Source organism: Dromaius novaehollandiae, chromosome 12 (assembly GCF_036370855.1).
Source record: "Dromaius novaehollandiae isolate bDroNov1 chromosome 12, bDroNov1.hap1, whole genome shotgun sequence".
Lineage (NCBI taxonomy): Eukaryota > Metazoa > Chordata > Aves > Casuariiformes > Dromaiidae > Dromaius > Dromaius novaehollandiae.
Window position 1 is genome coordinate 981,809 of NC_088109.1, and position 25,793 is coordinate 1,007,601.

The 25,793-nt window shown below is 62.3% G+C and overlaps 3 protein-coding genes and 1 long non-coding RNA gene across 5 annotated transcripts; all 4 read left to right on the forward strand.

The window, feature by feature from the left end:
* On the forward strand, positions 1 to 1,802 carry LOC135329602 (coiled-coil domain-containing protein 81-like). The gene is made up of 5 exons (XM_064518530.1): positions 1 to 79; positions 295 to 356; positions 837 to 993; positions 1,307 to 1,542; positions 1,776 to 1,802. The coding sequence occupies exons 1-5, from the start codon at positions 1 to 3 to the stop codon at positions 1,800 to 1,802; spliced, it is 561 nt and encodes a 186-aa protein (XP_064374600.1).
* Positions 1,803 to 1,822: 20 nt separating this feature from the next.
* Positions 1,823 to 3,165, forward strand: LOC135329630 (uncharacterized). Of its 2 annotated transcripts, XR_010391170.1 has the most exons (4): positions 1,823 to 2,019; positions 2,468 to 2,580; positions 2,703 to 2,814; positions 3,099 to 3,165. It is a non-coding gene; the product is annotated as an uncharacterized LOC135329630 (long non-coding RNA). The 2 variants fall into 2 exon arrangements; XR_010391169.1 differs by having other exon boundaries at positions 1,827 to 2,580.
* A 6,951-nt stretch (positions 3,166 to 10,116) lies between these two features.
* Positions 10,117 to 18,560, forward strand: LOC135329603 (uncharacterized). Its single transcript, XM_064518531.1, has 11 exons — positions 10,117 to 10,195; positions 10,411 to 10,472; positions 10,953 to 11,109; positions 11,423 to 11,658; positions 11,846 to 12,135; positions 12,584 to 12,696; positions 12,819 to 12,930; positions 13,215 to 13,347; positions 13,680 to 13,817; positions 14,586 to 14,711; positions 18,501 to 18,560. The coding sequence occupies exons 1-11, from the start codon at positions 10,117 to 10,119 to the stop codon at positions 18,558 to 18,560; spliced, it is 1,506 nt and encodes a 501-aa protein (XP_064374601.1).
* Positions 18,561 to 20,230: 1,670 nt separating this feature from the next.
* On the forward strand, positions 20,231 to 24,829 carry LOC135329604 (uncharacterized). Its single transcript, XM_064518532.1, has 11 exons — positions 20,231 to 20,309; positions 20,520 to 20,581; positions 21,062 to 21,218; positions 21,532 to 21,834; positions 22,001 to 22,244; positions 22,695 to 22,807; positions 22,930 to 23,041; positions 23,326 to 23,458; positions 23,795 to 23,932; positions 24,409 to 24,488; positions 24,700 to 24,829. Exons 1-11 carry the CDS (start codon positions 20,231 to 20,233, stop codon positions 24,827 to 24,829), a joined length of 1,551 nt encoding a protein of 516 aa, XP_064374602.1.
* Positions 24,830 to 25,793: the final 964 nt, after the last annotated feature.

A 25,793-nucleotide genomic window follows, 5' to 3' on the forward strand; every position in this document is an offset into this window, starting at 1 on the left:
ATGGAGGGCTGCTGGACCGAGACCATCAGCCCAGAGCAGAGCTCCTTGTTCCCAACGCTGCTGCAGCTCTCCACCGAAGGTAAGGGCTTGGGGAGCTGCTTCCCCAGGGGCCGCAGAGACTCTTAGCTGTCCAAAGAGCTGTGGAGCCGGCGCTGTGAGGGTGGCTGCAGGCGGCTGGGGGCTGCCACGAGAGCCTGGCCTGGGCTGGGCTGGGCTGGGCTGGGCTGGGCTGGGAGGAAAGGGGTGCCCTGTCCCAGAGGGCTGGGCCTGACATGTGTTTCCCTTGCTTTCCAGAGATTATTGCTATTTGGGATGCCGTGTCCAATTACATCCTGGAAGAGCTGATGCAGGACAAGGTGGGCTGGTGTCCTGGAGGGTTTTGGCTGTCCAGGGAGCCCTGGGTGCCCGGGAGCAAGCCTTCCTTCCCCCAGCCCCACAGCTGCACACCACACCTGGCCCGCCTGCTGCACAGCAGCTTTTTGGCCAGCCGGGAGAGAAACCCCGTGCAGCTCTAGTGTAAGACAGCATCTGGCACGTCCCAGGGCTCCCCGCTCCCCTGCGGCCCCCCACTAAAGACCGCGCAGAGAGACAGGGCTCTGTGCCAGGGCTGCTGGAAACCCCGGGGATCTTCTCTAGCTGAGGGACGTTAGTGAACCTCTCAAGGAGGGTGAGGGACAATGCGGAGAACGTGGCTCTTCTCTAAAGCCTTCCCCAAGTGCCCCTTGCACGTCAGCAGCAGAGAGGGCACAGAGCAGCGTTCCCACGCTCCGACAAACAGCACTTTTTCCCTCGCCAAAAGCCTTCCTGGTGGGCCTTTGTGTCTTTGCTGTGTGCAGGGTGTGCTGCTAGCGGGGCTCGGCACCTTCTGCACGGTCTGGGAGCCACTGCGCCCTGGCAAAGACGACGTGCTGACAGTTCGAAGGCCTGTGTTCCAGCTGGAAATGGACATGGTCTGGCTGCAGAGGCTCCAGCATCCCAAAGTGACTCTGCCTGGTGAGTTGGCAGCGGCCACCCTCTGCTTCCCCTTGCCACATCACCTGTGGGGCAGGGGGTGGCTGCTCCCTGCTCTTTGGGAGGGGCAGGCAGAAGTAGCGATGTCCAGCTCCATCGCCCTGCAGAGAGCTCTTTCCGAGAAGGACCTTTTCTCTAGGTGTTTGTACTACAGAATAGTGCTTGCACACAGTCAGGCTCTCTCTCTCTTTTTGAACTGCCCTAACAACTGCCTCCGTGCCACTCGCCTCTCTTGATGGCCCAACAATGGAAAGTTGGCCTGCTGTGGCAGTGGTGTTGTTCCTCTCCCGTGTAGACAACGTGAAGATCAAGCCGCTGAAGTACCGGCAGCTGTCCCTGGCCACCTCCTTCTCGAGGCGCGTGGTGGAAGACTGCGTGCAAGAGACCATCCGCTTGTTCTCTGCGCACGTGCGCAACAAAGAGAAGGTCGCCTTTGCCTTCAGGGACGTCGGCGTTCTGACTTGCCAGGAAGACAAAGTGCACATGAGCTTTTATGCCCGCTGCACCCGGTGGCTGGCGGACCCCTGCAGTGTAAGTTGCTCCGCTTTCCCTGCGATTTCTTTGGGAATCCTATGGAAGGACGAGCGACCTGATGTGTGTTGGCCAGCCGGGACGTGGCAGCCTACTGAAACGCCTTCCCCAGTGCTTGCCCCCACAGCCTTCTCCAGGAGCAAAGAGAGCGAGCGCCTCCTGAGTTTCTTGCCCCTTGCCCCTACAGAAAGCCTGGCAGTGTTATCAGCCGAGCTCTGTTCTTTGCTGTGCAGCTTCTCCGCACCGGCATGAGGGGCTAATGTTCTCGGCAGAGAGCTTAGAGGAGGCTTTGGAGAGGCGGCCTCCTCTTGTGGCAGGAGAATGCTCTGCTGCCTTCAGCAGCAAGGCGAGAGCTGCCTTGGAAGCCTCCCAATGGGTCTGTGTTACATTGCAGAGACTGCCTACGATAGATCTCTCCATCTCCGGCACACCTGCTGCCCTGGGGACCCGGCCTAGCCCTCTGCATGTGTTCCCGAGGTGAGTGCCTTTCCTTTGCAGCCCTTGGCTAACCGAGCAGGCGGCTTCCCGGCTGCTGCTCGGCACCGTGCACCGCCAGGGCTTGACACTCAGCATGGAGTTGGGAATAACTCACACAGTGACTGGTTCCCGCTTCACTAAAGCTCACTTTGGGCTTCTCACACGTGTCTTTGCCTGGAGTGAGCGGGAACCGTGACTGCGTTTCTCATGCCCAGCCTGCCCTCCTTCCCATCAGAGAGCAGGGACTGCACACAGAGAGGCATTTAGGCTACGCCTTCTGTCTTTTGGGGGAGAGTGCCAAAAACCAGCTCCCAAAGAGCTGTGCACGGACACAGAGGAGGGGGGATGCAAGAAGGACTCCGGCAGCAGTGAGGAGGATCCGTGTCCGCAAGCTGCAAAGGGGAGACAATGCCCTTCCTTCAAAGCTGGCTTGTCTTTTGGTTTCCAGGTTTCAGCTTGCTGTGCAAGGCAGCGTGGAGGCCCAGGCTGCCCCCACCGGCTGCCCACAGGGGAAGGAGCAGGAGCTGGAAGAAGAGCTTGGGGCCGTCAGGAGCAGCAAAGGTCAGGGAAGAGATGCCTCCTGACCCGGCTGGGTCCCTGTCCCACGCTGGGTGACAGCAGCCAGGTAAAAATGCACTCCGCAAGCGGCTGCTCTCAAGAGCTTCCTTGTTTCCTCCTTCCAGAGAGGCGTCCTGGCAAGCTCCTGCCGCACCGCGAGGAGCTTTCTCTCCCCGTGCTGCCAAAGTGGGGGGAAGGCGCGAGGCGGCAAGGCATGGAGAGCAAGCCTGCTGCCAGGTGAGAGCCTTGGCGGAAGGGCTGAGGGGCACACTGGGACCTGCGCAGGAGAGACGTCCCCTTTGGACACGCCGGCCCCAGAGACTCAAAAGGCCTCCTGACACTTGTCCAGCAAAGGCTGCCTGCTTGCTGGATGCCAAGCATGCGCCAGTTTGCGGGAGAGCCTCACGTTGCCCTTGTTTTCCTCCAGGGTCATGTCACGCCCTTTTGGGGAGCTGAAGGCAAATCCTTCTTAGCAAACACCTCCTGCCCTTGTGCTAACGCGCCCTGTGGTGTCTCCTCAGGACCCTTGTGAACCAGACGGCCCCCATCCCGGGCACCTCCCCGGGGAAGCAGGTTGGCGTGCAACACCTCCCGCACCCTCCCGCCGGACCTCGGCGTGGCCGTGCCGGCGCCACTCCCAGGGGTGCAGCACAGGTGCGTGATGGGGCTCTGGGTAATCCTGGCATCTCACCCACTCGTAGGAAAGCCCCGGCCTATGAGACTCCCTCCGGAAAGGGCCCTCAGCACGTAGCCACTGGAGCCGTCGGTGGCCTCTTTGGGTGCTACTTTTGGGCGTAGTTAGGCACTGCTTGTACAACAGCTTTTTCAGCCTGCCTTCTGCCGAAAATCCCGCAAAAGAGTGACGGTGGCGAGGCTCAAGACAAGGGGCGGGAGAGCGGGTGGAAAGCCAGCGCCAACACGCCCCTGCCCAGAATCCCTGCCCAGACAGACAAGACTAATACTCTTGCCTTTCCGCGGCCCCGCAGGATGCAGCCTGCCCTCCCACGCAGAGGTTTGGAAGAGCTGCCCACGTCTCCCTCTTGAAAGAGGAGCAGAGGCAGCACCAAGCATCGTGGGAGGAACAGCAGGCCGCACTGGAGAAAGAGGCCCGGCGTCAGGCCCAGGTACGGGATGCCTTTGACGGCCCTCTGCAAAAGGGCCTTTCCCACGTCCAGGGCGGCGGAGCCTTGCAGGCAGCCAGGGCCCAGGCGGACGGCTGCCTCCGAGGAGCTGCGCCCAAGCTGGCCCACCCCTTCCGAGGAGGGAGACGGCTGCAGCCAGAAGCGGGCCCAGAAGGAGCCAGGCGCTGCAGCGAGGGCAGCTGGCGGGGGATGCCTCCCCACTGGGCAACCTCTGCCTGCGGTGCCTGCCTTCGAGCCAGAAACCAGCTCTCGGGGGCAGCTGCCTTGAGCCCCTTGGCCCCAGACGTGCCGGCGGCAGAGCCGCAGGGGCTCCGCTCTGGTAGCCCATTGTATCAGCTCCTTGTGTAGCCTGAGTCTGGCTCTACAAGGACTAGGTGCCTCCCCTGCAGCCCAGTGCTGTCTCGCCCATTCACCCCTCCATGCTGAAACCATTTCTTCTTCTTCTCCTTGCAAAACAGATCACACTAGTGGAGCTGCAATACGCCCTCGAGCAGCGTCGTCGCCCAGACACTGACATGCCGGGGAGGCCCCCCCAACGGTAAGCGTGCGTGGGCGCGCAAGCTCAGAGCCAGGGCCTGGCACAGGCGAGGGGCTCTGACCCCCCCTGCAGGTGCCAGGACCCCAAATCCCTCAGCTCCAGGACACAACCTACGACAGCCCCGGCTTTCTTCCGACGTGGGTTTGCAGGGGCTGGGGGGGCCGGAAGGCTCCCGGGAGAGCGGGAGCGGGACTTTGCCACTCCTATTGCAGGCAAGCGTCCGCGCAAGCAAAGCAGAACATGCAGCTTCTGACTTCCTACAAAGTTCTTCGGGACAGGTGGAAGGAAAGGGTGGAACGAAACCGACAGAGGCTGATGGTGGAGGAGGAGCGGCACCGGTAAATACCTGGCAACCCAGGCGCGTTCCCCCCTTTCCGCAATGCCCTTCCTGCCATGGCCCTGGGGAAAGAGGGTCTTCTCCAGCCCCACCTGGAGAAGCACAGAAGCAGCCTTGGAGCCTGGCCTGGCCTCACACATCCCGCCCACTCCAAGGGGGTGGGGGGTGGGGGTGCACCATGACATTTCCAGCAACGTCTCCAGTGGCACAACATCCTCTTCCTGAACCCCGCAGCGCTTTGGTGATGCGCCACCTCCAGAAGAGAGAGCAGCAGGACCGTGTGCCGGGCAGTTACCACCAAGATGGCTTTTATGCGTGGAAATAAAGGGCCTTTCCGAGCTGCTGTGAGCCTTTCCTTGGTGGGCTGTGAAAGTGCAAGGGGCAGCAGGGCAGCTCCAGAGGGGACGGAAAGGGTCAGGCGGGAGCCAGGAGAGTGGGGCAGCCCCTCTGCCGGGCAGCTCTCACCCCGGCCATGCCCTAGCAGGTGACTTGGGGACTGCCACGCCAGAGAGGAGGCGAGGGAAAGGTTTTGGGGGGACAGTGTGTGTGACTCAGCCGCCCAAATCCTGCCAAGCTCTTCCGGGAGCTCCAAGTCTTTGGCTCACCATGTCCCGGTCCAAAGCACTGGTACCTCTCCTCCAGGCAGGCCCTGGGGGACGGCAGCCACTCCTTGGCATGGGCCGCAGCCTGCTCCCTCAGCGTGGCGGCTGAACAGACCCCGAGGCTGGGCAGACCCCCAGCCAGACCCTGGCACCACCGGGGCCAAGGCACCACACGGGAATGCCAGAGCTCCCCCCCGCACTCCCACCACTCCCTCCACCAGCTTGCTCCCAGCAACAGACCTGTCAGCAAAGGGCAAGGGAGCCTTCCCAGGGGCTCAACTCCACTTGGGACTGCAAAGTGAAGACAGCTGGTGCCTGGTCACAGCCGCAGTCCCCAGCCTCTGCCTTGCAAGGGCTTTCTCTGCACAAGCAATGACAGGAAGAGACCCTCCATTAAAGACCCTATGCGGGATCCCACAGGAATTCCTCTGGCCCTCACGGAATAGATGTGCTCCTCTTGAGCCCCACCCGTGAGCTCAGCAGGGCAGGGCTCTCGTGCCCTCGTGGGGAGGCACTGGCCATGACTTTTGGAACAGAATCCTGCAGCTTTTGCACAACCCTCGCTCAACCGTCCCAGCAAGGGCTGCGAGGGGACTGTTGGGCCACACTGTGCCCCTGCCCAAAGCACCTCTGGGCCTCGCCTTGAGACCTTGGATTCCTGCCTCGCTTCGCTAGCCTCAGGGCTGCCTTGGCCTGACACCTTGCGCTGTTAGGACTCCTCTCTTGCCGCGCAGCCTAGGCTTCCCCCTTCTCTTACCTCCTGCAAAGGGCAAAACCAAAGCCCCCGCCCAGGGCCAGGCCGCCTCTCTGAGCTCGGCTCACTGTCAGGCTCACGCTCTTGAGCAAAGCCAGGCAGGTTCCCGCAGGGAAAGCGCGTGCCTGTGCAGCGGAAACCAATCCGCCTTGTGTAGCTAAGAGCAAAGCTGGCACTCCTGGGAGGGAATCCCGCGGCAGTCTGGCGGCTCTTTCCTGGTGGCAACTTCCGCTGCTCCAAACAAGATGCTTCCCAGTTACGGAAGAGCACAGTGCGGGCAAGACATCTTCCCTGCTCTGCCCTCTTCAGTTTGAACCCTGTCTTGCTCTCTTCTTGATGGTGCAGTTGAAGAGCACGGATTCCATCCCTTCTCTATCAATGTCATGATGAGAGCTCTGCTGTTCTTCATAGAAAACTATTTGCTGTGTGACTGAAGGGGCTGGGCTGCTGCTTGGCCATCGCTGTGAGGGAGGGAGCTGTAGAGGACAGGAGCGGAGCCCGACACCACCCCCCGGGCCCAGGGCAATTCCCGGGGCTCTGACTCCCGGCTCTCCCCAGTCCGGAGGAGAATGTCGTAGTCGGTGCTGCTATGCTGCTGGTCTGCGCCAAGCTGCCCTTCCTCCTCCTCGCTCTGCCCTGGCGGGGTGACACGTGCCCAGCCTTTGAGCTGGCTATGGGGGAGGAGAGGGAAAGGCTTGGGGGGCTGGGGACCTCTGGAAGGGGGCCGGGTATGCTCCAGAAGTGGGGAGCAGGGGGCTGCACCCAGCCGCTGGCTTGGCTGAGCCCACGAGTCCTGCTGCAAATGTGGGCTCTTGACGTGGAGACCAAAGGCTGCTGCTGGGCCCCTTGGTGCTGCAGCCAGGCTGTGGCTGGGGAGAACAAGCTGGGCTCCGCCCACGTGCCCTGCTCCCAAACCCCTTGCAGGCAATCCCCCCCCCCCCCAAACCCCGCAGCCTTCCCCAAATCCAGAAACACCCCAAACACCACAACCCTCACTTGCGGCCCAGCCCAGATGCCCCCGGCCCCCTCAGTCCACTGCCTGAGCCCACACAGGGCCACGGGGCTCCTGGGGAGGGCGGGCTGGGCCGGGCCATGTTTTGGAACAAAAGTCTGCAAAGGCCTTGGTGTGAGGCCCTAGAGAAGAGGGATTCTCCTGGGGGCTCAGAGCAACCCACACAGAGCTCAGGGCAGGCGGAGGGAAACCCAGCCCACCACCACTAAACCCCACGGCTCTCCGTGGGGACCATCCCGGATGCTCAGGCCCAGAGCAGGAGGAGGGGCTGTGGGGGCACGGCCACATCCCAGGGCAGCCTCCATCAGGCCTCAGCTCCACAGCGGCTCTCAGCTTCAGGTGAGCTCTCTCAAGAAATACTGCTGTAATTTGAAGCCGTGCCCCGGGCATGTTCAGCAGACTTGGGCTAGGCGTACAGGAGAGAAAAGGCAGCGAGCCCAGGGTGCAGACCTAGGGCTCGCAGCACCAGGGAAGGAGCTCGGAAAGCTGAGAGAGCAACGCCGAGAAGTGAACAAGTCCTTCCCTTCACAGTGATCTGGAAAGCCACATCTCTGACTGACGCTCCTCAAGGCCGAATGGCGTTTCCTTCCACAGCAGGCCGCCTGCGAGCACGCAGAGACTAGCAAGAGGAGGCAGGCTGGGTGCAGGGGTGGTCCCAGACTTCTGTGAGCCAGGGGGCCCCTATGGGGCGGAGCGGGGCAGCAGGGATCCTGAAGGCAAGCCAGAGGTCCTTGGAGAGAATTATTCCCTTTTAGGAGGGGACAGGAAAACTGTCCTGTTTTGTTTCTTGGTGACAAACAGGGTGCTGGTCTTCTTAGCTGTGTGAACTGTGGAAGCGTCAAAAGCTTCTTTTCCGGAGGAGAGAAGGAAAGGTGTCTGGCACGCCATGGGAGGACCTTGCAGGGGCGGCATGGGGGCACCTTTCTCTCTCTGGGGCCACGGAATGGGAGCCATCGCCCTCAGGGCTGCATGCTTCGGAGGCAGGAGCTGGCGTGCCAGACCATAACGCAGGTCCCTTCCCCTGCCCTCCCAAGCCAAAACGGGCCCCTTCCGCTTGGCGGCTCCTGGGGGTTGTTCCCACCCCCGCCCCCGGCCTCCTCCTCCCTCCTCTGGCCAGGCGCCCCTGCGGGCACAGCCTCAGGAACCAGCTGGCGATGCCACAGAGGGGCAGAGATGCCCATCAGGGCAAGGAGACCAGGCTTCTCCTGCTGCAAGAGGAGACACAGAGACTGCGCTCAGGTGGGCTCTTCCTGTTGCTGAGGGCTGAAAGGAGAGGTGAAGGCAACACCTGCATCTCCCTCCCCCACACCCCTCCCTCCCCCGTCCCCCTTAGTCCTAGGACACAAATCACAGCAACAGCCAGCAACAGGCTACCCACAAGATGCTGTGCCTCTGCGGCTGGGTTCCTTCTCCGTTTTGGACAGGGTCAGCTGCCCAGAGGAGGCAGACATTTATCGGGGCATACGCTGGAGGAACACGGCTGAAACCCTGGCCTTTTTCTGTATTAGGCTCAAAACCAAGACCTAAAACACCCTGTGTTTCATCGTGCCCTCCTTGACAGTCTCATGCGTAGCAGCACTCCTCCAGGAAGAAAATCTCCTCTGCCACAATCCCTCCTGCTCCCCTGCGACTGTACACAGCAGCAGAGGCAAGAGGAAGCTCCTCATGCTTCCCGCAGTCCACCAAGCTCCCGGGGGCGGCGGGGCAATGGCGGGAAGTAACCAAGGGTGGAGACCAGGGAAGGACGGAAGTTTCTGGAGGCCTGAGATGGCCCGCTGAGGGCGCAGAGCCATGAAGCTGTCTTAGCAGAGAGGTGAGGCCTTCCCCTGGCGGCTGAGGGGAGCAGAAGCGCAGGGGAAGCGATGACAAGAGCCCAAGCACAACAGGCAGAGCGTGTCTTGTGTCACACAGGCCCCAGCATGTGTGCAGCCAAGCACACCGGGCTCCCTGCGCTGGCCGTGGCACGGCTGCTTGAGCCCCACAAGAACTCCACCTCTGTGCTTCCTCTCCCTGCAGAAGTGGAGCGCACAGCCACCAGCTGAGCAGCAGCCCCCTTTTTCTGGTGGGGATGCGTCAGCAGGCACGGGGTCAGTTTGAGAAAAGGGAGGGAGCCCCGAGGGGCGGCTGTTGCTGGGCCGGCATAGGTATGCCAAGGCCCCCGTAGGGGCCCAACAGAACTTGTCTGCCATCTCTTGGTGCTGGTTGAGGCATTTGGATGCTGGGAAGCTTGCGCTGGTCCGCATGGGCTTGACGTCTAGTCAGGGCGCGGCACGCTGTGCTGAACGCCTCTGTGCTGACTTGCACTGCCATTGCAGTCTCTAGGTCGAAGGAAATCGGAGAAACTCTGTTCCTCATTTCTGCTGTAGAGCAGAAGGCCATTTACACGAAAACACGCTGCTTCACGGCAAGAAAAGGACAAGGACACACTGGGGGCATCAGGGCCAGGTGCCAAATGGGTGCTGCCTACAGCCTCCTCTGTTCAGATGAACCGCCTGAGGTTATCCTGCGGGCAAGACGTGTGTGCCGCACGGCCCCAGCCATGAACAACGCTGCGTGTGTCAGGGCTGAGCGTGAGCCAGGGGCTGCCTGGGGGCCGGGGAGCCAGGGGAGACGCCAGGGCCGTCAGGGCAGGGGCCTGGTCCTCCAGGGCGCGTCCCACCTGCCCCCGGTGAGGGCGAAGGGCAGGTCGGGATTGGGAGGGGGGCAGCCCTGAGCCCAGGCCAGCCAGGCACCTCCGTGGTGACAGGGTCAGGCCGAGGCAGGGCCGTGCAGTCAGCCCACGAGGCGGGGTCTGGGTCAGCGGGGCCCCTGGCTGGGGCACCTCTGTGCCCGTGACCTAATGAGCCCCCAGAGATGACACAGTGAGGCTGAGCTCACAGTGGGACGCGCCGCATCACAGAGGTCTCCCTGGTCCCTGGCGGTGTCCGCACTTCCCTGCGAGGCCCAGGCGCTGGCTGGGTGCTGCTCACCGCTGTTCTTTGGAGCTGCTCCGCAGCAAGCAGAGCGGGCAGCAGGCAGCAGGGCCACGCTGGGGGCCCCTCGCCGTCAGGCAGAGGAGCAGGGGCCCGTTGGACAGGAGCCTGGGGCGAGGAGACGACGAGAGCGTCCTTTTCCCCTGGCTGCCGAGGCGAGCTAAGGGCAAGGGGCAAGCGGGATGGAGGGCTGCTGGACCGAGACCATCAGCCTGGAGCAGAGCTCCTTGTTCCCAACGCTGCTGCAGCTCTCCACCGAAGGTAAGGGCTTGGGGAGCTGCTTCCCCAGGGGCCGCAGAGACTCTTAGCTGTCCAAAGAGCTGTGGAGCTGGGGCTGTGAGGGTGGCTGCAGGCGGCTGGGGGCTGCCACGAGAGCCTGGCCTGGGCTGGGCTGGGCTGGGCTGGGCTGGCCTGGGAGGAAAGGGGTGCCCTGTCCCAGAGGGCTGGGCCTGACATGTGTTTCCCTTGCTTTCCAGAGATTATTGCTATTTGGGACGCCGTGTCCAATTACATCCTGGAAGAGCTGATGCAGGACAAGGTGGGCTGGTGTCCTGGAGGGTTTTGGCTGTCCAGGGAGCCCTGGGTGCCCGGGAGCAAGCCTTCCTTCCCCCAGCCCCACAGCTGCACACCACACCTGGCCCGCCTGCTGCACAGCAGCTTTTTGGCCAGCCGGGAGAGAAATCCCGTGCAGCTCTAGTGTGAGACAGCATCTGGCACGTCCCAGGGCTCCCCGCTCCCCTGCGGCCCCCCACTAAAGACCGCGCAGAGAGACAGGGCTCTGTGCCAGGGCTGCTGGAAACCCCGGGGATCTTCTCTAGCTGAGGGACGTTAGTGAACCTCTCAAGGAGGGTGAGGGACAATGCGGAGAACGTGGCTCTTCTCTAAAGCCTTCCCCAAGTGCCCCTTGCACGTCAGCAGCAGAGAGGGCACAGAGCAGCGTTCCCACGCTCCGACAAACAGCACTTTTTCCCTCGCCAAAAGCCTTCCTGGTGGGCCTTTGTGTCTTTGCTGTGTGCAGGGTGTGCTGCTAGCGGGGCTCGGCACCTTCTGCACGGTCCGGGAGCCACTGCGCCCTGGCAAAGACAACGTGGTGACAGTTCGAAGGCCTGTGTTCCAGCTGGAAATGGACATGGTCTGGCTGCAGAGGCTCCAGCATCCCAAAGTGACTCTGCCTGGTGAGTTGGCAGCGGCCACCCTCTGCTTCCCCTTGCCACATCACCTGTGGGGCAGGGGGTGGCTGCTCCCTGCTCTTTGGGAGGGGCAGGCAGAAGTAGGGATGTCCAGCTCCATCGCCCCGCAGAGAGCTCTTTCCGAGAAGGACCTTTTCTCTAGGCGTTTGTACTACAGAATAGTGCTTGCACACAGTCAGGCTCTCTCTCTCTTTTTGAACTGCCCTAACAACTGCCTCCGTGCCACTCGCCTCTCTTGATGGCCCAACAATGGAAAGTTGGCCTGCTGTGGCAGTGGTGTTGTTCCTCTCCCGTGTAGACAACGTGAAGATCAAGCCGCTGAAGTACCGGCAGCTGTCCCTGGCCACCTCCTTCTCGAGGCGCGTGGTGGAAGACTGCGTGCAAGAGACCATCCGCTTGTTCTCTGCGCACGTGCGCAACAAAGAGAAGGTCGCCTTTGCCTTCAGGGACGTCGGCGTTCTGACTTGCCAGGAAGACAAAGTGCACATGAGCTTTTATGCCCGCTGCACCCGGTGGCTGGCGGACCCCTGCAGTGTAAGTTGCTCCGCTTTCCCTGCGATTTCTTTGGGAATCCTATGGAAGGACGAGCGACCTGATGTGTGTTGGCCAGCCGGGACGTGGCAGCCTACTGAAACGCCTTCCCCAGTGCTTGCCCCCACAGCCTTCTCCAGGAGCAAAGAGAGCGAGCGCCTCCTGAGTTTCTTGCCCCTTGCCCCTACAGAAAGCCTGGCAGTGTTATCAGCCGAGCTCTGTTCTTTGCTGTGCAGCTTCTCCGCACCGGCATGAGGGGCTAATGTTCTCGGCAGAGAGCTTAGAGGAGGCTTTGGAGAGGCGGCCTCCTCTTGTGGCAGGAGAATGCTCTGCTGCCTTCAGCAGCAAGGCGAGAGCTGCCTTGGAAGCCTCCCAATGGGTCTGTGTTACATTGCAGAGACTGCCTACGATAGATCTCTCCATCTCCGGCACACCTGCTGCCCTGGGGACCCGGCCTAGCCCTCTGCATGTGTTCCCGAGGTGAGTGCCTTTCCTTTGCAGCCCTTGGCTAACCGAGCAGGCGGCTTCCCGGCTGCTGCTCGGCACCGTGCACCGCCAGGGCTTGACACTCAGCATGGAGTTGGGAATAACTCACACAGTGACTGGTTCCCGCTTCACTAAAGCTCACTTTGGGCTTCTCACACGTGTCTTTGCCTGGAGTGAGCGGGAACCGTGACTGCGTTTCTCATGCCCAGCCTGCCCTCCTTCCCATCAGAGAGCAGGGACTGCACACAGAGAGGCATTTAGGCTACGCCTTCTGTCTTTTGGGGGAGAGTGCCAAAAACCAGCTCCCAAAGAGCTGTGCACGGACACAGAGGAGGGGGGATGCAAGAAGGACTCCGGCAGCAGTGAGGAGGATCCGTGTCCGCAAGCTGCAAAGGGGAGACAATGCCCTTCCTTCAAAGCTGGCTTGTCTTTTGGTTTCCAGGTTTCAGCTTGCTGTGCAAGGCAGCGTGGAGGCCCAGGCTGCCCCCACCGGCTGCCCACAGGGGAAGGAGCAGGAGCTGGAAGAAGAGCTTGGGGCCGTCAGGAGCAGCAAAGGTCAGGGAAGAGATGCCTCCTGACCCGGCTGGGTCCCTGTCCCACGCTGGGTGACAGCAGCCAGGTAAAAATGCACTCCGCAAGCGGCTGCTCTCAAGAGCTTCCTTGTTTCCTCCTTCCAGAGAGGCGTCCTGGCAAGCTCCTGCCGCACCGCGAGGAGCTTTCTCTCCCCGTGCTGCCAAAGTGGGGGGAAGGCGCGAGGCGGCAAGGCATGGAGAGCAAGCCTGCTGCCAGGTGAGAGCCTTGGCGGAAGGGCTGAGGGGCACACTGGGACCTGCGCAGGGGAGACGTCCCCTTTGGACACGCCGGCCCCAGGGACTCAAAAGGCCTCCTGACACTTGTCCAGCAAAGGCTGCCTGCTTGCTGGATGCCAAGCATGCGCCAGTTTGCGGGAGAGCCTCACGTTGCCCTTGTTTTCCTCCAGGGTCATGTCACGCCCTTTTGGGGAGCTGAAGGCAAATCCTTCTTAGCAAACACCTCCTGCCCTTGTGCTAACGCGCCCTGTGGTGTCTCCTCAGGACCCTTGTGAACCAGACGGCCCCCATCCCGGGCACCTCCCCGGGGAAGCAGGTTGGCGTGCAATACCTCCCGCACCCTCCCGCCGGACCTCGGCGTGGCCGTGCCGGCGCCACTCCCAGGGGTGCAGCACAGGTGCGTGATGGGGCTCTGGGTAATCCTGGCATCTCACCCACTCGTAGGAAAGCCCCGGCCTATGAGACTCCCTCCGGAAAGGGCCCTCAGCACGTAGCCACTGGAGCCGTCGGTGGCCTCTTTGGGTGCTACTTTTGGGCGTAGTTAGGCACTGCTTGTACAACAGCTTTTTCAGCCTGCCTTCTGCCGAAAATCCCGCAAAAGAGTGACGGTGGCGAGGCTCAAGACAAGGGGCGGGAGAGCGGGTGGAAAGCCAGCGCCAACACGCCCCTGCCCAGAATCCCTGCCCAGACAGACAAGACTAATACTCTTGCCTTTCCGCGGCCCCGCAGGATGCAGCCTGCCCTCCCACGCAGAGGTTTGGAAGAGCTGCCCACGTCTCCCTCTTGAAAGAGGAGCAGAGGCAGCACCAAGCATCGTGGGAGGAACAGCAGGCCGCACTGGAGAAAGAGGCCTGGCGTCAGGCCCAGGTACGGGATGCCTTTGACGGCCCTCTGCAAAAGGGCCTTTCCCACGTCCAGGGCGGCGGAGCCTTGCAGGCAGCCAGGGCCCAGGCGGACGGCTGCCTCCGAGGAGCTGCGCCCAAGCTGGCCCACCCCTTCCGAGGAGGGAGACGGCTGCAGCCAGAAGCGGGCCCAGAAGGAGCCAGGCGCTGCAGCGAGGGCAGCTGGCGGGGGATGCCTCCCCACTGGGCAACCTCTGCCTGCGGTGCCTGCCTTCGAGCCAGAAACCAGCTCTCGGGGGCAGCTGCCTTGAGCCCCTTGGCCCCAGACGTGCCGGCGGCAGAGCCGCAGGGGCTCCGCTCTGGTAGCCCATTGTATCAGCTCCTTGTGTAGCCTGAGTCTGGCTCTACAAGGACTAGGTGCCTCCCCTGCAGCCCAGTGCTGTCTCGCCCATTCACCCCTCCATGCTGAAACCATTTCTTCTTCTTCTCCTTGCAAAACAGATCACACTAGTGGAGCTGCATTACGCCCTCGAGCAGCGTCGTCGCCCAGACACTGACATGCCGGGGAGGCCCCCCCAACGGTAAGCGTGCGTGGGCGCGCAAGCTCAGAGCCAGGGCCTGGCGCAGGCGAGGGGCTCTGACCCCCCCTGCAGGTGCCAGGACCCCAAATCCCTCAGCTCCAGGACACAACCTATGACAGCCCCGGCTTTCTGCCGACGTGGGTTTGCAGGGGCTGGGGGGGCCGGAAGGCTCCCGGGAGAGCGGGAGCGGGACTTTGCCACTCCTATTGCAGGCAAGCGTCCGCACAAGCAAAGCAGAACATGCAGCTTCTGACTTCCTACAAAGTTCTTCGGGACAGGTGGAAGGAAAGGGTGGAAAGAAACCGACAGAGGCTGATGGTGGAGGAGGAGCGGCACCGGTAAATACCTGGCAACCCAGGCGCGTTCCCCCCTTTCCGCAATGCCCTTCCTGCCATGGCCCTGGGGAAAGAGGGTCTTCTCCAGCCCCACCTGGAGAAGCACAGAAGCAGCCTTGGAGCCTGGCCTGGCCTCACACATCCCGCCCACTCCAAGGGGGTGGGGGGTGGGGGTGCACCATGACATTTCCAGCAACGTCTCCAGTGGCACAACATCCTCTTCCTGAACCCCGCAGCGCTTTGGTGATGCGCCACCTCCAGAAGAGAGAGCAGCAGGACCGTGTGCCGGGCAGTTACCACCAAGATGGCTTTTATGCGTGGAAATAAAGGGCCTTTCCGAGCTGCTGTGAGCCTTTCCTTGGTGGGCTGTGAAAGTGCAAGGGGCAGCAGGGCAGCTCCAGAGGGGACGGAAAGGGTCAGGCGGGAGCCAGGAGAGTGGGGCAGCCCCTCTGCCGGGCAGCTCTCACCCCGGCCATGCCCTAGCAGGTGACTTGGGGACTGCCACGCCAGAGAGGAGGCGAGGGAAAGGTTTTGGGGGACAGTGTGTGTGACTCAGCCGCCCAAATCCTGCCAAGCTCTTCCGGGAGCTCCAAGTCTTTGGCTCACCATGTCCCGGTCCAAAGCACTGGTACCTCTCCTCCAGGCAGGCCCTGGGGGACAGCAGCCACTCCTTGGCATGGGCCGCAGCCTGCTCCCTCAGCGTGGCGGCTGAACAGACCCCGAGGCTGGGCAGACCCCCAGCCAGACCCTGGCACCACCGGGGCCAAGGCACCGCACGGGAATGCCAGAGCTCCCCCCAGCACTCCCACCACTCCCTCCACCAGCTTGCTCCCAGCAACAGACCTGTCAGCAAAGGGCAAGGGAGCCTTCCCAGGGGCTCAACTCCACTTGGGACTGCAAAGTGAAGACAGCTGGTGCCTGGTCACAGCCGCAGTCCCCAGCCTCTGCCTTGCAAGGGCTTTCTCTGCACAAGCAATGACAGGAAGAGACCCTCCATTAAAGACCCTATGCGGGATCCCACAGGAATTCCTCTGGCCCTCACGGAATAGATGTGCTCCTCTTGAGCCCCACCCGTGAGCTCAGCAGGGCAGGGCTCTCGTGCCCTCGTGGGGAGGCACTGGCCATGACTTTTGGAACAGAATCCTGCAGCTTTTGCACACCCCTCGCTCAACCGTCCCAGCAAGGGCTGCGAGGGGACTGTTGGGCCACACTGTGCCCCTGCCCAAAGCACCTCTGGGCCTCGCCTTGAGACCTTGGATTCCTGCCTCGCTTCGCTAGCCTCAGGGCTGCCTTGGCCTGACACCTTGCGCTGTTAGGACTCCTCTCTTGCCGCGCAGCCTAGGCTTCTCCCTTCTCTTACCTCCTGCAAAGGGCAAAACCAAAGCCCCCGCCCAGGGCCAGGCCGCCTCTCTGAGCTCGGCTCGCTGTCAGGCTCACGCTCTTGAGCAAAGCCAGGCAGGTTCCCGCAGGGAAAGCGCGTGCCTGTGCAGCGGAAACCAATCCGCCTTGTGTAGCTAAGAGCAAAGCTGGCACTCCTGGGAGGGAATCCCGCGGCAGTCTGGCGGCTCTTTCCTGGTGGCAACTTCCGCTGCTCCAAACAAGATGCTTCCCAGTTACGGAAGAGCACAGTGCGGGCAAGACATCTTCCCTGCTCTGCCCTCTTCAGTTTGAACCCTGTCTTGCTCTCTTCTTGATGGTGCAGTTGAAGAGCACGGATTCCATCCCTTCTCTATCAATGTCATGATGAGAGCTCTGCTGTTCTTCATAGAAAACTATTTGCTGTGCGACTGAAGGGGCTGGGCTGCTGCTTGGCCATCGCTGTGAGGGAGGGAGCTGTAGAGGACAGGAGCGGAGCCCGACACCACCCCCCGGGCCCAGGGCAATTCCCGGGGCTCCGACTCCCGGCTCTCCCCAGTCCGGAGGAGAATGTCGTAGTCGGTGCTGCTATGCTGCTGGTCTGCGCCAAGCTGCCCTTCCTCCTCCTCGCTCTGCCCTGGCGGGGTGACACGTGCCCAGCCTTTGAGCTGGCTATGGGGGAGGAGAGGGAAAGGCTTGGGGGGCTGGGGACCTCTGGAAGGGGGCCGGGTATGCTCCAGAAGTGGGGAGCAGGGGGCTGCACCCAGCCGCTGGCTTGGCTGAGCCCACGAGTCCTGCTGCAAATGTGGGCTCTTGACGTGGAGACCAAAGGCTGCTGCTGGGCCCCTTGGTGCTGCAGCCAGGCTGTGGCTGGGGAGAACAAGCTGGGCTCCGCCCGCGTGCCCTGCTCCCAAACCCCTTGCAGGCAATCCCCCCCCCTCAAAACCCCGCAGCCTTCCCCAAATCCAGAAACACCCCAAACACCACAACCCTCACTCGCGGCCCAGCCCAGATGCCCCCGGCCCCCTCAGTCCACTGCCTGAGCCCACACAGGGCCACGGGGCTCCTGGGGAGGGCGGGCTGGGCCGGGCCATGTTTTGGAACAAAAGTCTGCAAAGGCCTTGGTGTGAGGCCCTAGAGAAGAGGGATTCTCCTGGGGGCTCAGAGCAACCCACACAGGGCTCAGGGCAGGCGGAGGGAAACCCAGCCCACCACCACTAAACCCCACGGCTCTCCGTGGGGACCATCCCGGGTGCTCAGGCCCAGAGCAGGAGGAGGGGCTGTGGGGGCACGGCCACATCCCAGGGCAGCCTCCATCAGGCCTCAGCTCCACAGCGGCTCTCAGCTTCAGGTGAGCTCTCTCAAGAAATACTGCTGTAATTTGAAGCCGTGCCCCGGGCATGTTCAGCAGACTTGGGCTAGGCGTACAGGAGAGAAAAGGCAGCGAGCCCAGGGTGCAGACCTAGGGCTCGCAGCACCAGGGAAGGAGCTCGGAAGGCTGAGAGAGCAACGCTGAGAAGTGAACAAGTCCTTCCCTTCACAGTGATCTGGAAAGCCACATCTCTGACTGACGCTCCTCAAGGCCGAATGGCGTTTCCTTCCACAGCAGGCCGCCTGCGAGCACGCAGAGACTAGCAAGAGGAGGCAGGCTGGGTGCAGGGGTGGTCCCAGACTTCCGTGAGCCAGGGGGCCCCTATGGGGCGGAGCGGGGCAGCAGGGATCCTGAAGGCAAGCCAGAGGTCCTTGGAGAGAATTATTCCCTTTTAGGAGGGGACAGGAAAACTGTCCTGTTTTGTTTCTTGGTGACAAACAGGGTGCTGGTCTTCTTAGCTGTGTGAACTGTGGAAGCGTCAAAAGCTTCTTTTCCGGAGGAGAGAAGGAAAGGTGTCTGGCACGCCATGGGAGGACCTTGCAGGGGCGGCATGGGGGCACCTTTCTCTCTCTGGGGCCACGGAATGGGAGCCATCGCCCTCAGGGCTGCATGCTTCGGAGGCAGGAGCTGGCGTGCCAGACCATAACGCAGGTCCCTTCCCCTGCCCTCCCAAGCCAAAACGGGCCCCTTCCGCTTGGCGGCTCCTGGGGGTTGTTCCCACCCCCGCCCCCGGCCTCCTCCTCCCTCCTCTGGCCAGGCGCCCCTGCGGGCACAGCCTCAGGAACCAGCTGGCGATGCCACAGAGGGGCAGAGATGCCCATCAGGGCAAGGAGACCAGGCTTCTCCTGCTGCAAGAGGAGACGCAGAGACTGCGCTCAGGTGGGCTCTTCCTGTTGCTGAGGGCTGAAAGGAGAGGTGAAGGCAACACCTGCATCTCCCTCCCCCACACCCCTCCCTCCCCCGTCCCCCTTAGTCCTAGGACACAAATCACAGCAACAGCCAGCAACAGGCTACCCACAAGATGCTGTGCCTCTGCGGCTGGGTTCCTTCTCCGTTTTGGACAGGGTCAGCTGCCCAGAGGAGGCAGACATTTATCGGGGCATACGCTGGAGGAACACGGCTGAAACCCTGGCCTTTTTCTGTATTAGGCTCAAAACCAAGACCTAAAACACCCTGTGTTTCATCGTGCCCTCCTTGACAGTCTCATGCGTAGCAGCACTCCTCCAGGAAGAAAATCTCCTCTGCCACAATCCCTCCTGCTCCCCTGCGACTGTACACAGCAGCAGAGGCAAGAGGAAGCTCCTCATGCTTCCCGCAGTCCACCAAGCTCCCGGGGGCGGCGGGGCAAAGGCGGGAAGTAACCAAGGGTGGAGACCAGGGAAGGACGGAAGTTTCTGGAGGCCTGAGATGGCCCGCTGAGGGCGCAGAGCCATGAAGCTGTCTTAGCAAAGAGGTGAGGCCTTCCCCTGGCGGCTGAGGGGAGCAGAAGCGCAGGGGAAGCGATGACAAGAGCCCAAGCACAACAGGCAGAGCGTGTCTTGTGTCACACAGGCCCCAGCATGTGTGCAGCCAAGCACACCGGGCTCCCTGCGCTGGCCGTGGCACGGCTGCTTGAGCCCCACAAGAACTCCACCTCTGTGCTTCCTCTCCCTGCAGAAGTGGAGCGCACAGCCACCAGCTGAGCAGCAGCCCCCTTTTTCTGGTGGGGATGCGTCAGCAGGCACGGGGTCAGTTTGAGAAAAGGGAGGGAGCCCCGAGGGGCGGCTGTTGCTGGGCCGGCATAGGTATGCCAAGGCCCCCGTAGGGGCCCAACAGAACTTGTCTGCCATCTCTTGGTGCTGGTTGAGGCATTTGGATGCTGGGAAGCTTGCGCTGGTCCGCATGGGCTTGACGTCTAGTCAGGGCGCGGCACGCTGTGCTGAACGCCTCTGTGCTGACTTGCACTGCCATTGCAGTCTCTAGGTCGAAGGAAATCGGAGAAACTCTGTTCCTCATTTCTGCTGTAGAGCAAAAGGCCATGTACACGAAAACACGCTGCTTCACGGCAAGAAAAGGACAAGGACACACTGGGGGCATCGGGGCCAGGTGCCAAATGGGTGCTGCCTACAGCCTCCTCTGTTCGGATGAACCGCCTGAGGTTATCCTGCGGGCAAGACGTGTGTGCCGCACGGCCCCAGCCATGAACAACGCTGCGTGTGTCAGGGCTCAGCGTGAGCCAGGGGCTGCCTGGGGGCCGGGGAGCCAGGGGAGACGCCAGGGCCGTCAGGGCAGGGGCCTGGTCCTCCAGGGCGCGTCCCACCTGCCCCCGGTGAGGGCGAAGGGCAGGTCGGGATTGGGAGGGGGGCAGCCCTGAGCCCAGGCCAGCCAGGCACCTCCGTGGTGACAGGGTCAGGCCGAGGCAGGGCCGTGCAGTCAGCCCACGAGGCGGGGTCTGGGTCAGCGGGGCCCCTGGCTGGGGCACCTCTGTGCCCGTGACCTAATGAGCCCCCAGAGATGACACAGTGAGGCTGAGCTCACAGTGGGACGCGCCGCATCACAGAGGTCTCCCCGGTCCCTGGCGGTGTCCGCACTTCCCTGCGAGGCCCAGGCGCTGGCTGGGTGCTGCTCACCGCTGTTCTTTGGAGCTGCTCCGCAGCAAGCAGAGCGGGCAGCAGGCAGCAGGGCCACGCTGGGGGCCCCTCGCCGTCAGGCAGAGGAGCAGGGGCCCGTTGGACAGGAGCCTGGGGCGAGGAGACGACGAGAGCGTCCTTTTCCCCTGGCTGCCGAGGCGAGCTAAGGGCAAGGGGCAAGCGAGATGGAGGGCTGCTGGACCGAGACCATCAGCCCGGAGCAGAGCTCCTTGTTCCCAACGCTGCTGCAGCTCTCCACCGAAGGTAAGGGCTTGGGGAGCTGCTTCCCCAGGGGCCGCAGAGACTCTTAGCTGTCCAAAGAGCTGTGGAGCTGGGGCTGTGAGGGTGGCTGCAGGCGGCTGGGGGCTGCCACGAGAGCCTGGCCTGGGCTGGGCTGGGCTGGGCTGGGCTGGGAGGAAAGGGGTGCCCTGTCCCAGAGGGCTGGGCCTGACATGTGTTTCCCTTGCTTTCCAGAGATTATTGCTATTTGGGACACCGTGTCCAATTACATCCTGGAAGAGCTGATGCAGGACAAGGTGGGCTGGTGTCCTGGAGGGTTTTGGCTGTCCAGGGAGCCCTGGGTGCCCGGGAGCAAGCCTTCCTTCCCCCAGCCCCACAGCTGCACACCACACCTGGCCCGCCTGCTGCACAGCAGCTTTTTGGCCAGCCGGGAGAGAAACCCCGTGCAGCTCCAGTGTGAGACAGCGTCTGGCATGTCCCAGGGCTCCCCGCTTCCCTGCGGCCCCCCACAAAAGACCGCGCAGAGAGACAGGGCTCTGTGCCAGGGCTGCTGGAAACCCCGGGGATCTTCTCTAGCTGAGGGACGTTAGTGAACCTCTCAAGGAGGGTGAGGGACAATGCGGAGAACGTGGCTCTTCTCTAAAGCCTTCCCCAAGTGCCCCTTGCACGTCAGCAGCAGAGAGGGCACAGAGCAGCGTTCCCACGCTCCGACAAACAGCACTTTTTCCCTCGCCAAAAGCCTTCCTGGTGGGCCTTTGTGTCTTTGCTGTGTGCAGGGTGTGCTGCTAGCGGGGCTCGGCACCTTCTGCACGGTCCGGGAGCCACTGCGCCCTGGCAAAGACGACGTGCTGACAGTTCGAAGGCCTGTGTTCCAGCTGGAAATGGACATGGTCTGGCTGCAGAGGCTCCAGCATCCCAAAGTGACTCTGCCTGGTGAGTTGGCAGCGGCCACCCTCTGCTTCCCCTTGCCACATCACCTGTGGGGCAGGGGGTGGCTGCTCCCTGCTCTTTGGGAGGGGCAGGCAGAAGTAGCGATGTCCAGCTCCATCGCCCCGCAGAGAGCTCTTTCCGAGAAGGACCTTTTCTCTAGGCGTTTGTACTACAGAATAGTGCTTGCACACAGTCAGGCTCTCTCTCTCTTTTTGAACTGCCCTAACAACTGCCTCCGTGCCACTCGCCTCTCTTGATGGCCCAACAATGGAAAGTTGGCCTGCTGTGGCAGTGGCGTTGTTCCTCTCCCGTGTAGACAACGTGAAGATCAAGCCGCTGAAGTACCGGCAGCTGTCCCTGGCCACCTCCTTCTCGAGGCGCGTGGTGGAAGACTGCGTGCAAGAGACCATCCGCTTGTTCTCTGCGCACGTGCGCAACAAAGAGAAGGTCGCCTTTGCCTTCAGGGACGTCGGCGTTCTGACTTGCCAGGAAGACAAAGTGCACATGAGCTTTTATGCCCGCTGCACCCGGTGGCTGGCGGACCCCTGCAGTGTAAGTTGCTCCGCTTTCCCTGCGATTTCTTTGGGAATCCTATGGAAGGATGAGCGACCTGATGTGTGTTGGCCAGCCGGGACGTGGCAGCCTACTGAAACGCCTTCCCCAGTGCTTGCCCCCACAGCCTTCTCCAGGAGCAAAGAGAGCGAGCGCCTCCTGAGTTTCTTGCCCCTTGCCCCTACAGAAAGCCTGGCAGTGTTATCAGCCGAGCTCTGTTCTTTGCTGTGCAGCTTCTCCGCACCGGCATGAGGGGCTAATGTTCTCGGCAGAGAGCTTAGAGGAGGCTTTGGAGAGGCGGCCTCCTCTTGTGGCAGGAGAATGCTCTGCTGCCTTCAGCAGCAAGGCGAGAGCTGCCTTGGAAGCCTCCCAATGGGTCTGTGTTACATTGCAGAGACTGCCTACGATAGATCTCTCCATCTCCGGCACACCTGCTGCCCTGGGGACCCGGCCTAGCCCTCTGCATGTGTTCCCGAGGTGAGTGCCTTTCCTTTGCAGCCCTTGGCTAACCGAGCAGGCGGCTTCCCGGCTGCTGCTCGGCACCGTGCACCGCCAGGGCTTGACACTCAGCATGGAGTTGGGAATAACTCACACAGAGACTGGTTCCCGCTTCACTAAAGCTCACTTTGGGCTTCTCACACGTGTCTTTGCCTGGAGTGAGCGGGAACCGTGACTGCGTTTCTCATGCCCAGCCTGCCCTCCTTCCCATCAGAGAGCAGGGACTGCACATAGAGAGGCATTTAGGCTACGCCTTCTGTCTTTTGGGGGAGAGTGCCAAAAACCAGCTCCCAAAGAGCTGTGCACGGACACAGAGGAGGGGGGGAATGCAAGAAGGACTCCGGCAGCAGTGAGGAGGATCCGTGTCCGCAAGCTGCAAAGGGGAGACAATGCCCTTCCTTCAAAGCTGGCTTGTCTTTTGGTTTCCAGGTTTCAGCTTGCTGTGCAAGGCAGCGTGGAGGCCCAGGCTGCCCCCGCCGGCTGCCCACAGGAGAAGGAGCAGGAGCTGGAAGAAGAGCTTGGGGCCGTCAGGAGCAGCAAAGGTCAGGGAAGAGATGCCTCCTGACCCGGCTGGGTCCCTGTCCCACGCTGGGTGACAGCAGCCAGGTAAAAATGCACTCCGCAAGCGGCTGCTCTCAAGAGCTTCCTTGTTTCCTCCTTCCAGAGAGGCGTCCTGGCAAGCTCCTGCCGCACCGCGAGGAGCTTTCTCTCCCCGTGCTGCCAAAGTGCGGGGAAGGCGCGAGGCGGCAAGGCATGGAGAGCAAGCCTGCTGCCAGGTGAGAGCCTTGGCGGAAGGGCTGAGGGGCACACTGGGACCTGCGCAGGAGAGACGTCCCCTTTGGACACGCCAGCCCCAGGGACTCAAAAGGCCTCCTGACACTTGTCCAGCAAAGGCTGCCTGCTTGCTGGATGCCAAGCATGCGCCAGTTTGCGGGAGAGCCTCACGTTGCCCTTGTTTTCCTCCAGGGTCATGTCACGCCCTTTTGGGGAGCTGAAGGCAAATCCTTCTTAGCAAACACCTCCTGCCCTTGTGCTAACGCGCCCTGTGGTGTCTCCTCAGGACCCTTGTGAACCAGACGGCCCCCATCCCGGGCACCTCCCCGGGGAAGCAGGTTGGCGTGCAATACCTCCCGCACCCTCCCGCCGGACCTCAGCGTGGCCGTGCCGGCGCCACTCCCAGGGGTGCAGCACAGGTGCGTGATGGGGCTCTGGGTAATCCTGGCATCTCACCCACTCGTAGGAAAGCCCTGGCCTATGAGACTCCCTCCGGAAAGGGCCCTCAGCGCGTAGCCACTGGAGCCGTCGGTGGCCTCTTTGGGTGCTACTTTTGGGCGTAGTTAGGCACTGCTTGTACAACAGCTTTTTCAGCCTGCCTTCTGCCAAAAATCCCGCAAAAGAGTGACGGTGGCGAGGCTCAAGACAAGGGGCGGGAGAGCGGGTGGAAAGCCAGCGCCAACACGCCCCTGCCTGGGCAGAATCCCTGCCCAGACAGACAAGACTAATACTCTTGCCTTTCCGCGGCCCCGCAGGATGCAGCCTGCCCTCCCACGCAGAGGTTTGGAAGAGCTGCCCACGTCTCCCTCTTGAAAGAGGAGCAGAGGCAGCACCAAGCATCGTGGGAGGAACAGCAGGCCGCACTGGAGAAAGAGGCCCGGCGTCAGGCCCAGGTACGGGATGCCTTTGACGGCCCTCTGCAAAAGGGCCTTTCCCACGTCCAGGGCGGCGGAGCCTTGCAGGCAGCCAGGGCCCAGGCGGACGGCTGCCTCCGAGGAGCTGCGCCCAAGCTGGCCCACCCCTTCCGAGGAGGGAGACGGCTGCAGCCAGAAGCGGGCCCAGAAGGAGCCAGGCGCTGCAGCGAGGGCAGCTGGCGGGGGATGCCTCCCCACTGGGCAACCTCTGCCTGCGGTGCCTGCCTTCGAGCCAGAAACCAGCTCTCGGGGGCAGCTGCCTTGAGCCCCTTGGCCCCAGACGTGCCGGCGGCAGAGCCGCAGGGGCTCCGCTCTGGTAGCCCATTGTATCAGCTCCTTGTGTAGCCTGAGTCTGGCTCTACAAGGACTAGGTGCCTCCCCTGCAGCCCAGTGCTGTCTCGCCCATTCACCCCTCCATGCTGAAACCATTTCTTCTTCTTCTCCTTGCAAAACAGATCACACTAGTGGAGCTGCAATACGCCCTCGAGCAGCGTCGTCGCCCAGACACTGACATGCCGGGGAGGCCCCCCCAACGGTAAGCGTGCGTGGGCGCGCAAGCTCAGAGCCAGGGCCTGGCACAGGCAAGGGGCTCTGACCCCCCTGCAGGTGCCAGGACCCCAAATCCCTCAGCTCCAGGACACAACCTACGACAGCCCCGGCTTTCTGCCGACGTGGGTTTGCAGGGGCTGGGGGGGCCGGAAGGCTCCCGGGAGAGCGGGAGCGGGACTTTGCCACTCCTATTGCAGGCAAGCGTCCGCGCAAGCAAAGCAGAACATGCAGCTTCTGACTTCCTACAAAGTTCTTCGGGACAGGTGGAAGGAAAGGGTGGAACGAAACCGACAGAGGCTGATGGTGGAGGAGGAGCGGCACCGGTAAATACCTGGCAACCCAGGCGCGTTCCCCCCTTTCCGCAATGCCCTTCCTGCCATGGCCCTGGGGAAAGAGGGTCTTCTCCAGCCCCACCTGGAGAAGCACAGAAGCAGCCTTGGAGCCTGGCCTGGCCTCACACATCCCGCCCACTCCAAGGGGGTGGGGGGTGGGGGTGCACCATGACATTTCCAGCAACGTCTCCAGTGGCACAACATCCTCTTCCTGAACCCCGCAGCGCTTTGGTGATGCGCCACCTCCAGAAGAGAGAGCAGCAGGACCGTGTGCCGGGCAGTTACCACCAAGATGGCTTTTATGCGTGGAAATAAAGGGCCTTTCCGAGCTGCTGTGAGCCTTTCCTTGGTGGGCTGTGAAAGTGCAAGGGGCAGCAGGGCAGCTCCAGAGGGGACGGAAAGGGTCAGGCGGGAGCCAGGAGAGTGGGGCAGCCCCTCTGCCGGGCAGCTCTCACCCCGGCCATGCCCTAGCAGGTGACTTGGGGACTGCCACGCCAGAGAGGAGGCGAGGGAAAGGTTTTGGGGGGACAGTGTGTGTGACTCAGCCGCCCAAATCCTGCCAAGCTCTTCCGGGAGCTCCAAGTCTTTGGCTCACCATGTCCCGGTCCAAAGCACTGGTACCTCTCCTCCAGGCAGGCCCTGGGGGACGGCAGCCACTCCTTGGCATGGGCCGCAGCCTGCTCCCTCAGCGTGGCGGCTGAACAGACCCCGAGGCTGGGCAGACCCCCAGCCAGACCCTGGCACCACCGGGGCCAAGGCACCACACGGGAATGCCAGAGCTCCCCCCAGCACTCCCACCACTCCCTCCACCAGCTTGCTCCCAGCAACAGACCTGTCAGCAAAGGGCAAGGGAGCCTTCCCAGGGGCTCAACTCCACTTGGGACTGCAAAGTGAAGACAGCTGGTGCCTGGTCACAGCCGCAGTCCCCAGCCTCTGCCTTGCAAGGGCTTTCTCTGCAC

Coding starts and splice junctions, on each gene's coding strand:
- LOC135329602 (XM_064518530.1), top strand. CDS start 1: ATGGAGGGCTGCTGGACCGAGACCATCAGCCCAGAGCAGAGCTCCTTG. Junction 357..836: donor AAGAGCTGATGCAGGACAAG/GTGGGCTGGTGT, acceptor TGCTGTGTGCAG/GGTGTGCTGCTAGCGGGGCT. Junction 994..1,306: donor TCCCAAAGTGACTCTGCCTG/GTGAGTTGGCAG, acceptor TCTCCCGTGTAG/ACAACGTGAAGATCAAGCCG.
- LOC135329604 (XM_064518532.1), top strand. CDS start 20,231: ATGGAGGGCTGCTGGACCGAGACCATCAGCCCGGAGCAGAGCTCCTTG. Junction 22,808..22,929: donor GGCCGTCAGGAGCAGCAAAG/GTCAGGGAAGAG, acceptor TCCTCCTTCCAG/AGAGGCGTCCTGGCAAGCTC. Junction 23,042..23,325: donor GAGAGCAAGCCTGCTGCCAG/GTGAGAGCCTTG, acceptor GTGTCTCCTCAG/GACCCTTGTGAACCAGACGG.
- LOC135329603 (XM_064518531.1), top strand. CDS start 10,117: ATGGAGGGCTGCTGGACCGAGACCATCAGCCTGGAGCAGAGCTCCTTG. Junction 10,196..10,410: donor GCTGCAGCTCTCCACCGAAG/GTAAGGGCTTGG, acceptor CTTGCTTTCCAG/AGATTATTGCTATTTGGGAC. Junction 12,697..12,818: donor GGCCGTCAGGAGCAGCAAAG/GTCAGGGAAGAG, acceptor TCCTCCTTCCAG/AGAGGCGTCCTGGCAAGCTC.